A 15,309-nucleotide genomic window follows, 5' to 3' on the forward strand; every position below is an offset into this window, starting at 1 on the left:
ATAAAATGATGACAATAACAAACAGGAGAAATCATTCACATGTTTGAGGTCAAACAACAATGGAAGAAACACAGAAATTAAGATCCTGGACTCTGGAAATCAAGATTCTCGGCCATCTGTACTGACCCAGTACCATCATATGAATACCTCCCAAATTGTAATTAAGACTTATCAGAGTATAGATTATTAATACGTAGGTTGAGTCAAATAGCAGACAGAAAAAAATATGATGTCCACACCCCTTTAGCACATGACCAGCAATCAGGATGTTGTAAATATTGTACAGAAAAAGAATAGGGACATTGATATGAAACAAAACTATTGCATAATAATGTACATAGCCATGAGAATCATACCTCTGGTGTGTTTATATATCCATGAGTGTCACATACCCATTACTTCTTATTTCTTCTATGCCCATAAAGAATTAGCACAATGATTAACCAACGCTCTCTGTATCTCAATAGGAAAAATCAACATCTACGTAGATCTAGACAAGAGGATACTGAATATACAGACATAATTGGGAAGACCCACTATTTGTCATATAGTGCACTATTGCTGGAATCAGATGCATATGCCGTAGAGTGTATGCTTATTAGGTAACTCTGTAATTGTTAGCGAGACCGGTCATTTGCTTCTTTGAACTTTGCCCTTCTAAATGGACAGTCTTGAAATGGAGAAGACTTGAGAGACTCTAAGAGTTACAACCAGGGTACAAAGACTCACAGACAGAACGGACATTAGCAGATCCCCGACTGCGCCCCCTGGCTGATCTTCTCTCCCCTCCCCTCCCCTCCCATTGTAAACTACCACAGCAACGCTGAACACAGCGCAAAATGTGATTTATCAAATAGAGTGTATATGAGAACCCCTCATACTGTATATGTACTGTGTTTTATCCCCCATAGTGATGTGACATATCCAGATGGAGTTCCATAGTTTGGCAGCTCTCTTGTACAGCGCAGTCAGAATACGATTATTATTTATTCAGTTCATAACAACAACTGGTCGTCACCGCCACACACCATCCTCTTTGATTCCCGTTTGGCTCGTCCCACCTCCTCCTCCAGTTCTGATAGGCTGGCAGACCTGTCCGTCAGAGGGCCTGCACGCCCGCCGGCCTCTCTGACACCAGGCGCTCGCTGAGCTCCCAGAGGCTGGTGGCGCTGCTCTGCTCCTGGGCCTGGGGAGACGGCAGGCAGCGGAAGCAGTTGTTGAAGTACATGCCTCCTATCCCCTCCAGCTCCGGAGCTACGGCACAGTACACCGCGGTGGCTGCCCCCTGTTGCTGCGGACGGAGAAAGACACACACACACAGGAGAAAAAAAATATAAGTGTGGTGGGCAAACAAGGAGACAGCGTCGGCCTACAGGAGGAGACAAAACATGGAGAACAGATCTACTGACACACAGAGACACTATAGGACGTGTTCTGTCCAGAGAAACAGAGGGAGGATGAACTACACTGCTTTGTCCTCTGTGAGACACACATACACACACACACACACACACACACACACAGAAGGAGACAGGAGGACAATGCGTCCACACAAAAAAAAACGAAAAAAAAACCCCAACTCCACCCACTGAACAAACTCCACTCGTTGTCTCTCCTTTTCCTGCAGCCCCCACTGGCTCATATTACCATGGGAACAACATAACCCTGTACTGTACATATATTTATATACATATATTTATTTATTTCTCTACCCAGTGTGTACAGGACTTCTGGCTATGGGACCATGTGAATGCTGATGTATAGACTCAGAGGAGAAGGTGAGAACATGAACAAGAAAACTACACCAGCTCCTCTCTGGATGGGAATCACCAGGGAAACCAAGGCTTTTATGTACATTGTAAAAGAGGAGGTTTTAATGCCATGACTATGAATATGTATATTTTCACATGATGTGTATATGGGTTAAGCCAGGCTTTCAAAGTAGAGAATAACTGTTGGAAATGACTCAACTAAAATTCTGTATGTACGTTTATGTTTTAATCAGAGGCTGCTGGGTTAGATTTTCAGATAGCTAGATAAGCGATATTTTCACATACACATACACACACACACACACACACACACACACACACACACACACGATACAAGTCTTTTGCTCTGTCTCTTTCTCAGTAAGTCCCCTCTCATTTTCTTGGCTACTTTAAACCTGAAGATCACACAAGTCTCAACCCCGAAAATGATTCTGTTTCATGTCGTCTCGCACCGAGACGCACTGTATAAATAAGTAAAAACAGTATTTAGACGCGACCTGCCGAGTTCTCTAATACACCCTGTCCCATCAGTCAGTAATTAGCAGGGATATTCTTGGTGGAGGGAGATTTCTCTGGCATTTTCAACTGCAGCAGAAGCAGCACGTCAGAGAGAATTACACACATAGCCCAACTGCTCAAAGAGGGATCTTTCATGTTGCAGCTCTGGCTAAAAGCTGCTGTGACAGCTTCCCTGCAAACTCTGGGCTGGAGACGACTTCTATGCGGCCACATGAAATGGCTTGCCTCTTTATCTCCCAATGAGAGAGAGAGAGAGAGAGAGAGAGCGAGATGGGGGGCAGAGAGAGTGAGAGGGAATGCTGATGTGACGACTGTGGGCCAGTGTTTAGCACAGAGCGCTGGCACACACTGAGACAACCCCATGTACATTCAAACATGGGCAAGACACACACACACACACGCATACATGGACCCACATTACACGGCAACTGTTTGAACAGCCTCCTAAAGCAGCTGTAGGCCAGGCTGTGAGACAAACATCAAGTGGAAAGATCCATTGGAGGTCTGAAGTATTTACGTTCACACGCGAGTACAAAAAAAATGCACATAAATGCAAACGCAGTAGTTAACAAAAACACACACACACCACATTCCAAGAAATATTTCTCATCAACACACACAAAGCACTCACACACACACACACACACACAACCCCCTCTAAGCTCTAAGTAAACTTCCGCCAGGAGGAGCCCGGCAGAGCGCTGGTGTGTAACGTTGCAGCAGCAGATTGAGTGTGTTTGAAGTGTTGTGTGATGAGAGAGCTGGTAAACAGCAGATGAAAAGGCAGCATCTCTCTGTGTGCCGCTGTCTGTCTCACCTGCCAGTGGGGCGATAACTTCATCCACATCACCGCGTCGCCATATCAAAGACAGACAAATGCCAAGCAGTGTCTCAGCGTTGCAGGTTCACACGCGCTCAGTTTAACTCATCTCCCTCGGTTAGGGCATCTGATTTAGGTCGTCTGAAAGCGAAATGCCTTTTAAACTCCATTGAAGATTTCTGTGCTTTTAGGGCTGGAGGCTCTGACTCACTGACGCCCCCTTGAACTTGGCTGACTTTCAGAGCAATTTGTTTGTGTCCAGTTACCAAACATTGGTCCTACTGTAAGTCAAAACATTGACTAAAAGCTTTCATGTTCATAATCCAGATTTATGCGGCTGGGTTGATATTTAAGTATTTTTTTTTCCCAATATGTCTTCCACTTTCTCAAAGAAAATTATCCATTTTCATAGCATAGCAAAACCCCACTTACTGTCTGTAAAACAAGCTGTTCGACTACAGGCTGCAGCAGTCCAGTTAGTGGTGAGTGGAGCAGAGCATGGGCAGTGTGTGCTGTGTGTACAGCAATGTGCTATCTTATTGGTGTTTAGCTCATCCCCCTCACCACTTGACCTGATGACCTCTGTAGGAGATAAGGCTGATGAGATTAGGCATTAACATGCTCAACCACCCACCACCGCCATCTATCACAGTGTGTGTGTGTGTGTGTGTGTGTGTTTGCGGTGAGGTAGTAGGAAAGAGAGAGTGAGAGGGGGTGAGCAAAAACCTTGCTACACTTACACATACATACCTATACATTCATATGTGTATGCCTGAACACAAGCATGGGCCTGCGCACTAACATTTACACAAAAACACACTTTGGACAATCTACATTAAAGACAGTTTCATTAAATCCGTCTGCATCATACACATTAGTGGTGTAACAACAACCATTTCTAACCCATGTGAAACTGTAGATAATGCCTGTAAATTTAGCTGTCTACAAACTGATGGATTTTGCTGTGTGTCTTTCTATCTCCTACAACTAAATGTGAATCATTACCTTGTGTACAGTCGTTTTCGGAGGAATATCTGTGGTGTTTTAGAGTTGCTCTCTACCACCACACTGATTTGGGGAGGGGAGAGGAGGGGACGGATGAGGTGCACCAAAACAGCCCTAAATCCTAAATCTAAACCTATCTTCAGTAGGAACAATAAAACATAGCGATGGCAGCACCACAGCAATATATGACAAACCAAAGGAGCAGGACAGTACCAAGTGAGAGCAGATTTTTATTGCTCACCTCTGTGTATATCGGTCACCGTGGGCAACACAAACAGACCCAGATGCTAAGCGAATACTTACCAAACCCTCTGCAATAAGCCAATTGTAGATAAGCAGCAATGAGCCTGCACTTAGCCTGGGATCCACCCCTACTGCTCTGGAACTGCTCTGGGATCAGATCCAAGTCTTCCAATCTCAATATCGACTCAATACCCGAGGACCTCATGGACTTGCAATAGAAATGTCCTTGTATAGTATTACGCAATAATCAGTTGTTGACAACTCCTTATTGAGCGTATTCAAAAGCAAAAAGGGTAGCTGGGGGAGATGTGATGTTGTTGAATTGACAGTAACGTTACTTTGCCGTGTTCTGTTCTGTGTCTTCATCATCAAAGTTGTACTCAGCCGTACGGGCGTTTCTCTGACCCCTATGCATGTGACCCTTCACCCCCACATCTGTAGTTATGACATTGACCTCTCCCTCTGACCCCCTAACCTGGATGTAAATAACCCCAGTACTGTAGAGCAGTCTGTTTTTGGCCCATCCCTGTACATACGACCTGTAAATACCAAACAGCTATGCATGCTGAAAACCTAGCAATTCTTTCAGGTACTTTTATAATCCCAAAATTCTCATATGGCATGTGCTGAAAAAAAGAAAATGAACTATTGAAAAAGTAAAAAAAAGAAAAGATCACGTTTAAAAAAAAAAAGTAAAAAAAAAAAGAGTCGATAATATTGTCAGACAATATCCTCTCTTGGACAGTGTGTGTAGAGTCTTCCTGTTTTCTTACTCCTGTGGGTGGTTCTCTTCCTTTGCCTGTCCTTCTGTGTTTCTGCTCACCATCTGTGTCAGTTGTTGTCAGTTGGCATTTGTACAGCAGCGAGGGTTGAGGCAGAGTGGAGAAGGGGGGAGTCTTTACTGACCGACCTCTGTGATGGCACTCCAATCCAACAGCAGTGCTAAATCTAGACAAAACTATTTCTGCCTGGGACACAAATTTGAGAACTTTAGCTCCAGGCAAGGACCAGGGATCATTACAGCATATGCCCACGCTTGTCATGTGAGGACACACTGGATATAGGTACACAATCCATTTTGGGTCAGAACCAAACTTGGGTTTCTTAGTGTTTGTTTTAGCCCGCTTGAAGCATCAAACTGCATCGGGACAGTTCAGATGGTGTCTGGTGACCTGTCAATCAGAGAAATGTACTCCAAATTTCTGTGACTGTCTCATCTTTGTGGTACCCACTGTGTTGTTCTATGTGGCAAACAAACACTGAGAATCTTTCTTGCAAATACTGTTTTATCCAGTTCTGGACACAGCCATATTTTAAGAAACATTAAACTCTGCAGGTGAACTAGAGATTTTTTGTTCTCATCTACAACTGGTAAAACACCTGTATTCTTAAAAGGTACTTACTGGATAAAATTCACTTCTATGATCTGGTGTAATAAGCCTATACAGTGACACTTATGTTGCAAAGCATCTCCTGGCTTGTAGCCCCCCCCCCAAAAGGGATCAGGTGCAGTCTTTGCCTCAGCCCTCTGCCCCATCCTCGTGGACAAGCTATCCTGAACGTGGGACTCCAAAGGGATTGTGATTCTGTTTCAGGAATGTTTCTTTTCAACCTGTGATGTTTAAAATAGATGGAGGTGTCTGATTTTTAATCTGTGCTAAAGATATTTTACATTTAATAAATAACCATTGAAATCAAAAACTGCCTCTCTGTGTGTGTCTCGGTGTGTGTGTGTGTGTGTGTGTGTGTGTGTGTGTGGGGTGTGTGTGTGTGTGTGTGCATGTGCAGAGTTATGTTTGCCCTCAGCGGCGGTAACCTCTGCGAGCTGACAGCTCAGCTGAGCGTGCCTGGCCCAGCTGTGGAGGGAATCCTGGGTAACGCGGTCCCCTCAGATAAACAACCTGTCCCTCCATTCAGCTTGACCACTGAACCAGGAGGAGAGGAGATTAGCACCCCAAACACCTCAGAAAACACCCTCACGCTCACCTCTATGACCCCGCCTGAGGTAGGCCAAAAGGTCACACGAGACAAAGGGAACTGAAGGGAACTGAATTGTGATGAGCTCCTGGTCTGATAAAGGGAATTTAACAACGGAAAGAAAGCAGGTTTGCTTCTATAAAACCGACAACATGAAATACGGGACGAAAACTGTCTATTATCTAATAGAGAGCAGTGTTTAGATCCCTATTGGTGAACCCTAGTGAAAAAATTGCTCTCCTCATCATGGGTCTCCCCATAATGCTCCCAGTGATTAGTCTAGCTCTGGTCATCTGTATGTACTAAACTCTATTTCATACCCTCCATTAGCCCATAGGCTGATGGCTAATACTCACCTACAGGCAGCACGCTCCCCTGGGGGGCATTAAGGACAGGATGGAAGGACCAGGCTCCTCCCTCCCACCTCCTGTTTCCATTCCTTCATCGCGCCCGCTCAATCTCTCTCTGTCTCTCTCCTTTGCCCCCCCACACTCTCTCCCAACTCCTTCCTCGGCCCCTTCTTTCCATCCGCCTCTCTAGATCCCTATTCCCCTGCAACCCCATCCCCCTCTGGCGCCATAACTTACACACAGGACTGTACGCCGGCCCGTGTCCCTGTGGCTGGGGTCTCAGGGGTAAATGGTCACGGCAGGACCAGGGAAATAAATGGATCTCTTTCCCTAGAGCCTCGGATCACGACGACGAGCCCCGCTTACATTCGTTCTCTCTAAATCACACACAAAGCAAACAGGGTGATGTAGGAGAGGATGAGAAGACAGGGAGAGAAAGGAGCAGGGGGATAAACTATACAGGAGTGACAGGAACAAAACACAAAGCACCGCAGTCCCTCCACTATTTCTCTCTCTCTTTCTCCGTGGCCCTCCCTCTCCCCCTTTTGCGCCAGATAAGATCAACCGAGTGTCAGTCATCAACTGCCTCCTGTCACACTGTGATGGTGCGTGTGTGTTGTGTGTGTGTGTGTGTGTGTGTGTAAGTGTGTAGTCCAATGCAGACATCGCTGCATACATTTAGTGCACGCATGTTCGAGGGAACAATAGAATAGGATGTGAGGATGGGGGTAGAGGAAAGGAAAGAGGAAATGCAAAAAGAGGACAGGAGGGGAGGGAGTGGAAGGAGAGAACAGGGAAGGAGAGGGGAGGCATTAAGAGGAGAGGAGGGACAAGGAGAACGGGGTAGGAAGGGAAAGAGAGGAGGAGAGGAGGGAGCTAGGACACAAGGCATCCAAGGGGAAAACGATGGGGAGTCAGAAGGACTTGCGCAGCGACTGTGAAACTATCTCATTTTTATCTTGCGAGAGGACTTCCGAGGTGATCCGCACAACCTAATTATTTTCCCCTAATAAAAGCAACATATGCTAAGACAATAAAAGGCCTTATTGGACACCTATTCATTAAAGAGGAGCAGTAAAAGGAGCAGGACTCTGGCACAGGGATTAGCTTTTAAAAGGGCTTTTCTCTGGCTGGAAATGGCCTTAGTCTTCCTTTAGCACGCCCATATGGGTGCATAGACCACCATAAAAGAACTGAATTATACATGAAGAGGCCTGGCTGCTTTATTGGCCGTGATCTGCTCTTTCACTCTCACCTGATTGCGTTAGTGCAGGATACCTCAAAGTTTGGGCTGAATATCTCTTTGATCTCAATGATACCAACGCTACAAGGCACTTTTGAGCGAAGAAAGGCTCAAATGTAGAAGTACATATCGGCAACGACAACCACTCAACAGCAATAAGATAACCCATAATTCACAAATGTTGGTTAAGTTAGTAACACCTGGTTGAAATAACGCATGCTGGTGACTCAAGTCTGACAGTTTGACACACTGAAGTCATTATTCCATATGGTCAATGTACTGTAAGTGTCAGTATGATTCTATTATGAGCTGAGCAATGCTGTCTGTGTGTCGGTATGTGAGTGTGTGATGAGCTGGTGTAATAGGGCCACACACAGGTGTGTGTATGCTCACCTCCTCACTGATGCACCAGCTAATTGGTCTCCTGCGGCAACCTGACATATTCACGCACACTATCTCACACACACACACACACACACACACACACACACACATACACACACACGCAGGTGCACATACACACACGCATACACAGGCACACTCACTCTTCCCTGCAAGAGTTATACCCACATGTATATACTACGTGCAAATATGCACACGTGCACACACAAGCACACGTGCACACGCATACATGCACAGGCAGCCCGCAGAGTGTATTTCCAAATGAACTCATTATCACAGTGCTGACTCCAAGTGAAGAATGACACCCTAACAGACTGCTCATACTGTACACACTTATACCTACTGTATAGTAAACTGCTGTAAAATAAAATATAAATCAATGACCAAAAATGTACGTTTCCAAAAAAGGCATAATGTACAACACAAGGTATGAAAGAAAACGTATCCAATGACTGACGAAAAGGACCAAATGCCTCTAAGCCGCCTCCAAAATTGTGAGTGTTATTTCTCCACAATGGAAAAGGCAGGAGCACCCTGACACGTGAAACACAATGCGATCATTCTCAGGGTTTTTGTTATGGTAAATACCAGCAGTGATAGCAGCCGTCACTCCAACAGCAGACATGCACCCAGCTGTAACAATTACTGAGAATACAATCCCAAAAATTAACATTACAACTGGGAAGGCAGCGGCATTGTTCAACAGTGCAGAGATACATTTTAAATCACGCAGAGCAGCAAAGGCAAATGTATTTTTAGGCAAATGACTGACATGGGCGGGGGAAAAAAAACAATGAATAATACGTAGTCCAGTGTCACTGAATACCCCAAAAGTGGGTTTCAGTTGCAAATGTAAACATTCATCATCATTTCTCCTACCTAACATCTTTCCTCCACAGCGACACATACTGTGTGTCTACTCTTCTACTAGACAGTCAATTTTTAAGTCTATTAACTGCAAGCATCTGCCAATGATCAACATAGGGCCAATAGCAACTCAGTATTAGCATGATGAGGATGTTGTATCTTTAGTCTTCAGTGTTTTTTAATTTATTGTATTGCTATATAAACCCTTTTCTTGCTCAAGTTCATCTTATCCTTATCTTAAGTTCGTCTTCCCTTCTTGGCCCTGGATGGAAAGAAAGAATGGCTGTTCACATTGTCTATCCTGCTCATTTACCCATTCCCTGGTGGTGGAGGTCGAGAGAGGGATGTTCTGTTTTAAATAAGAAGGCAGCACTGGCCCATTAAACTCTGATAGTAATGATATTAATTTGGCAGGAACGTGTCATTTTCACAGGAGAGCAACTAGCTGAACTGTCATTACGCACACACATGCACACGCACACGCGCACGCACACACACACAGGCAAATGCATTCTGTCTCACTCTCCCTCTCTCTCCCTCTCTCTCTCTCTCCCTTTCTCTCTCTCTCACACACACACACACACACACACAAACTAGGAACATGTCACAGGAGAGCAGCTAGCGGTAACATTATGAGAGAGTCGGAGAGACCTGCTAATGGGATAGATTAGTGTGCCCTTGGTCACCACAGCTACAATGGAGTGACTGGAGCAGTGAGTTATATCCATGACACCCACCCCCCATCACCTCCTCTTTACCCTCCTCCCCTTTCCTCCTTTACTTTCCTGTACTTTCTCCTGCTGCTCTTCCTCTGACCCCTTCCTCCTCTCTCCCCTCTGTTCCTTCATCCGGCTGCTGCTTACTCTACAGTGCAGGCCAGATATTGTGGTGCTTGTGTTATAACTGTAGGTTGGTTTGATTTTGCCCCAAAACCCAACTGGATTTGACACTACCTGCTTGGTTTGGGCCAAGGTGGGCTTGTTGTTTTTTTTAACAATTCTAGTAGCAGGCTTGACGAGGTCTGTGACTGGGTACTGGATATTTTTCAGAGCAGCAGCGGATCAATAGTGATCAGGCAGAGGACGACAGCACTGTTACAGCCAAGCTGCATTGCAGTGACACACAATCACCAATGTTTTTCTCATCATGGCTCATTGTTGATGTGGCCTCATGTCTGCAAGTGAACAGTCACATCTGCCTGCCCTTCTCACCTGGCCCCTTCTTCATGCACACTGGACCTCACCAATCAATACGAGAGTGACACTGATGGCAATCTTGAAGCACAAGTTGCATGTTTAATGAGAGGGTGACACAATTAACAATCAATTAACATAAGATTAGACTACTAAAAAACTGCTACATTCTTGCCTTTTTTATGTAACATGACATTACTATAGAATATGGGTTATCAGCCAAAAATTTAATTTTAATCTGGCCCAGAGGTGTGGGTTTGGGCTAGCTTTGACTTGGATCTATTGTACTTGAGCTCAGGTTAGTTCGAGCTGAATATTTGAACTGGTCAAAGTCTGAATGTATGTGTGTGTATGTTTGTGTATTCATGTGCAAGAGAGAAAAAGCGAGGAAGAGAGGGGGAGGGAAGAGGGAGCGAGAATGAGAAAGAGAGAGAGGAGAGAAAATTGGTGGTTTAAGAGAAGGAGCATTCATAGGAACAGGGTGTTTGGATTAAGAAAGCTTTGCATTTAGAATAGCAGGACTAAAGTTACTCTTGGTCAAAAAACCCAAAGGACTACAAAGCCTCTGAGACTTGACCTTTACTTGTTATAATTAGTGTAGACCAGTGGTTCCCCTAACATTGTATAGTCAAGGTGGGCCACCCTGCCTTCAGATCCCATTAGATTAGTTGCCACCCTGCCTAAAAGAATTTCATTGGTACTGGCTTCAGTGGAGAGATTTAGTGTTGTGTGGCATGAATGGGGTTTCAGAGGCCTTTCCACCCTGGAAATGAAAAAAAAAAAATCTGGAGGAGACATTGTTTTGTAGTTTGGGTAGACACACATGGGCAAACGTGCATTTAGTTGTCTCAATTATTAATGCAGTATTTTATTTGTGTATCTGTGGTCTGTATTTGATGTGCATGCAAGCAGTCCCTCCCTCTCCGCTGCATTTATCAGGCTATGACACTAATAAGGCCTGTCCACTGCCTGTCTGTATAACACTGCTAAATATACACACACACGCTCTCTCTCTGGTGCACACACACACGCACACACACACACACACACACACACAGTCAGTTCATGCATGCATGCCTACACACATTCAAACACACTGTGACCCTCAAAGAAGAAAAAAAAACTACAGAGGGTTAGAGGGATGTGACGTGTTGTGCAGTGTGAGAAGAAACTGAATGTATTTACTTATTTTTATTGGTATGCGGATCCATGTGTATGTGTGTGTGTTTGTGAGTCCATGTGTGAGTGTGTGTTCTAATGTGCTCCTGTGTGTGTCACTGTGAGAGTGTGTGTGTGTGTGTGTGTGTGTGTTCCTGTGTGTCCATGCTGACCCCATCTCGGCACTCCTGACCGGTTGAATGCGGGCTGCATAAATTAGTGCTGATGCTCTGCGATGTAATTATGCTGCTGTCAGGACGGCCCCTCTACTCAAATTCATTTTAATAAAGTTGGTCTCCAAGGTTACCGACCGGGGGTCACCTTCAGTGTCAGCCCCTATGGATCGCGCCCACGGAACATTCTGAAAGTCTGCGGTCGGAGTCCGGCAACACCTTAACATGACAGCCTGAACCCCCCATATCACAACACAAACACCGCCCACTGACTTGGCCAGGATGGAGAGAGGCAAGGGGCAGAGAGGAGGAGGGAGGCAACAAGAGTGGGAGAGAGAGAAGAGGGGTACACAGAGGGAGGAGGATGAAAAAGCAAGAGACTTGAAATTGGAAGAGTAGGAAGGTAGGATAGAAAACGGAGGGGAAGGAGGGGAGAAAGGTGAGGGAGGGTGAAAAGAGATAGGTGGGAGGTGAGGAGTGTGAAGGAAGGAATGAAAATGAGAAGAAAAGAATAAAAGGAGAGGGGGGACAAGGGTAGAGGGACAAGGAGAGGGCGAGGGAGTGTCTCTCTTGGGCAGATGGCGGGGTGTATTCTCATTTGTCCTGCTAGAGTGTGTGTGTGCTAACACTAACCTCCAGGGCAGAGCTGCAGCACAGAACACGCTCTCAATTAGCCACTAACACAGTCTTGCGCATACAGCTGGGAGAGTGAGAGAGCCAGTGGGAAGGCACTGGTCTATCTCCAGCACACCGTACAGTAAAGCATATAGGCTCAGTGGATACAGCTACAATGCCCAATTAAATCCTCAGATGAAGAACCATATAAAATTATTTTCTGATAAGTGATTTTTTTCTCTAATTCCATTATTTCAGTGTTATGTACTTTAAGAACAGTAGAAGTTGTGAGCTTTCAGGTAATGTACAACATTCAAGTTATTGGGATTGATGGTCCATTTGCTATCACTTGGCATTTGAAAAAAAAAACCCCCAAAAAAACAGATATTGTCAGTCCCTCTTAAAACAATATTAATTTGGAAGACTTAATGATGCCACTTTATCTAACCGGTGATTCCAGCTCAGGTTTTTAAAGAGAAATTGTGGTGTAAAATTGCTCTGATGGATTTTCTAAATAAAATGACAAATTTCAACATGTTAATTTACACCTTTACAAAGAGCTGTAATGTCTGCGGTTATATGCCAATAAGGTTAATACAATACAAGTTATTTTTGTATACTAATAATATTAGTATACAAATATTTCTGTCTGGCTGTGATAATAAGCCTGACTTTATATAAAGGTTTCACTGTTTGTTACTAAGCCATCATGCTGGTATTGAGTCATCAGGACTATCTAAATCTGACTGGACCGCACCTTCTTATTACCACCAGTCTTTGAAGTCGTATCCTGTGGATATTCAGATCTCAATGTGTGATTGACCAGATATTCACACAAACACCCCCCCACTCCCTCTGGGCTGCAGTCAGTCAGTGAGTGAGGGTGTATAGCCCAGCTGTGTGGGCCGAGGTGACTTTGACTGCCTGTGTAATGGTTACAGCAGCACGCTTTGTTAGCTGCAGGTAATTTATGGTTGAACTGGCCTGATAGTCTGATACGATCGACTGCCTCGACTGTCTTTACCAGCCGGCCCCAAAGACACAGAGGAAGACTCTATCTGAGGAGGAAAGGCACGAGCGAGACAAAGAGAGAGGGACTTTAAACTGTTGCTACTGCAGGGCGGCTTCTGCATTTAGACTGAAAGACATTGAAAAATACGTAAATAAAAAAAAATAAAAAAATGAGTGGGACAAAAGAGTATTGGGGAATGAGTAATGCAGGTGTAAGACAGCAAGAGGGTGAGAGAAATTAAATAGTTGCAGAGTAGTTAAGTTCTCAGCGTCTCTCTTGAGGTGTGCTCAGGATTAGATTGCATTAGAGACTGACAGTCCATTCATCTGAACCATACCAAGAAGGAACATTTAGTTAATTGAATGATTAATAAATTCAACTCAGCCACACTATTTCACTCTGGTGTTGGCTTTGGATAAAAATGTCTGCCAAATGGCTGATGCTATATATCACTTGTTTGAAATCCATTGCCTAAGACTCAGGCTCAACATCAATATAACGGTTAGATTTGAACCAATCAAAATGTGTATAAAAAGTAAGGGAGATGGCACACTGCGCTCTGGTTGCCTGTCTTCCTCTCTGTTTCATCAGTAGAAGATGGTGTGAATGAGACATGAGTCCTTCAGCTCGGCACTGACAAACTCAGGGATCAATGCAGCTGGAGAGCCAACCAGCACCTTTGTGTTTCTAATATGGATAGGCATACGAGTCTCCATACCCACCTTGCTACAACCTCATCTCTCCTGATACAGACAGGCACGGACCCTTGCCCTCCATATACCTTCCCTTCACCCCCTCCCCTAATCCAGTTAGGCAGGAACATCCTCGCCCCTCCCTCTCCTCTCTCCCACCTCTCTCTCCAGGATTGGCCGCTCTAATCCGGTCTGTCAGGCCAACAAGGTCCCTGACTGCCGCTCCCCTTTCATCTCCCACCTTCAAACAGAATGAGCCTGCTTTCATAAGGCCGGGTGAGTGACAGGCAGCGGAGTGAGGTGGAGACAGGGCCGTGATGCGGACAGGTACTTTGTCCTGTTTAAACACACTAATGGAGGATAAGAGGCCTGTCACGGGGACAGGTGGAGATAGGACGGGACGGGAGACACAGACACTCATCTTTACTTCTGGACAGAGAGGAGTGTGTGTGTGAATGCAGAGAAGGGGATGTGCAGCATGTTACATCAGATGACAGGATGTGGTAAAGGTAAAGGACAAGCACCTCTGGTCTCACCTGAACACTTGGTTGGTTTCGCCATAAAGGAAAGACAGATTTGATACCTTTTCCCCTTTAGAAGGGAGTGTATAATGAAGTTAGGTAAAACCAAGTATATTAAAAAAAATAATAAAACATTGAGCCCTTTGAGGAACGAAGGAAAGCTATTCGGTTCGCCAGAGAACAATTGACTGATATGTGCAGACATGAGTAGACTCCGAGAACAGAGTTTCCCTTATTCCTGGGTGACACACTCCAATTTCAGTGCTACATTAACACACAAATCACCGCTGAACACACACACACACACACATACACACACTATAGGCAGCCTTTTGGATAGATGGCACCTGCATACAGGAGGAGGGGGCACACAAATAGGATTCGAGAGTGGAAGCAGGGGGGGCTTTCATAAATAGGATTGTGTAGGAAGCAGGGCGAGCTAAATAGGATTGTAATGTACAGGAAAGGATGTATAAATAGGATATGAGAGTCAGGGCTGTGTTCTCACTAGTTCCACGTCCCTGTGGTATAGGAGTTCTCTAGGACTGGCTTGCAGCGTGTATGCATGCGTGAGTGTGTATGTGTGTGTGTGTGTGTGTGTGTGTAAAGGCCATTAAAGTGGAGGCTAATCTTGAGGCACCTGTCTCCTCAGGCAGAGTCTGACCTCCACTAGCCAGGTTCACTGATGTTTGTCCTTCCGTCCCATTCCTCACCTCCTCCCCCTCCTTCCTCACAGTCTTAACATCC

At 45.0% G+C, this 15,309-nt stretch overlaps 1 protein-coding gene across 1 annotated transcript in view; it reads right to left on the reverse strand.

The window, feature by feature from the left end:
• Positions 1 to 808: 808 nt before the first annotated feature.
• The window catches only part of wwox (WW domain containing oxidoreductase), a 123,570-nt gene continuing 109,069 nt past the window's right edge, over positions 809 to 15,309 (reverse strand). The window contains exon 9 of the mRNA XM_071537822.1: positions 809 to 1,291. Coding sequence (XP_071393923.1) covers positions 1,100 to 1,291 — 192 coding nt within the window. The 3' untranslated portion in view covers positions 809 to 1,099. The remainder of the gene's footprint in view (positions 1,292 to 15,309) is intronic.

The sequence above is a fragment of the Centroberyx affinis genome, unplaced genomic scaffold, assembly GCF_046629955.1.
Source record: "Centroberyx affinis isolate AG114_WGS23_722 - 3 ecotype Tasmania unplaced genomic scaffold, CSIRO-AGI_Caff_v1 ptg000189l_1, whole genome shotgun sequence".
Lineage (NCBI taxonomy): Eukaryota > Metazoa > Chordata > Actinopteri > Beryciformes > Berycidae > Centroberyx > Centroberyx affinis.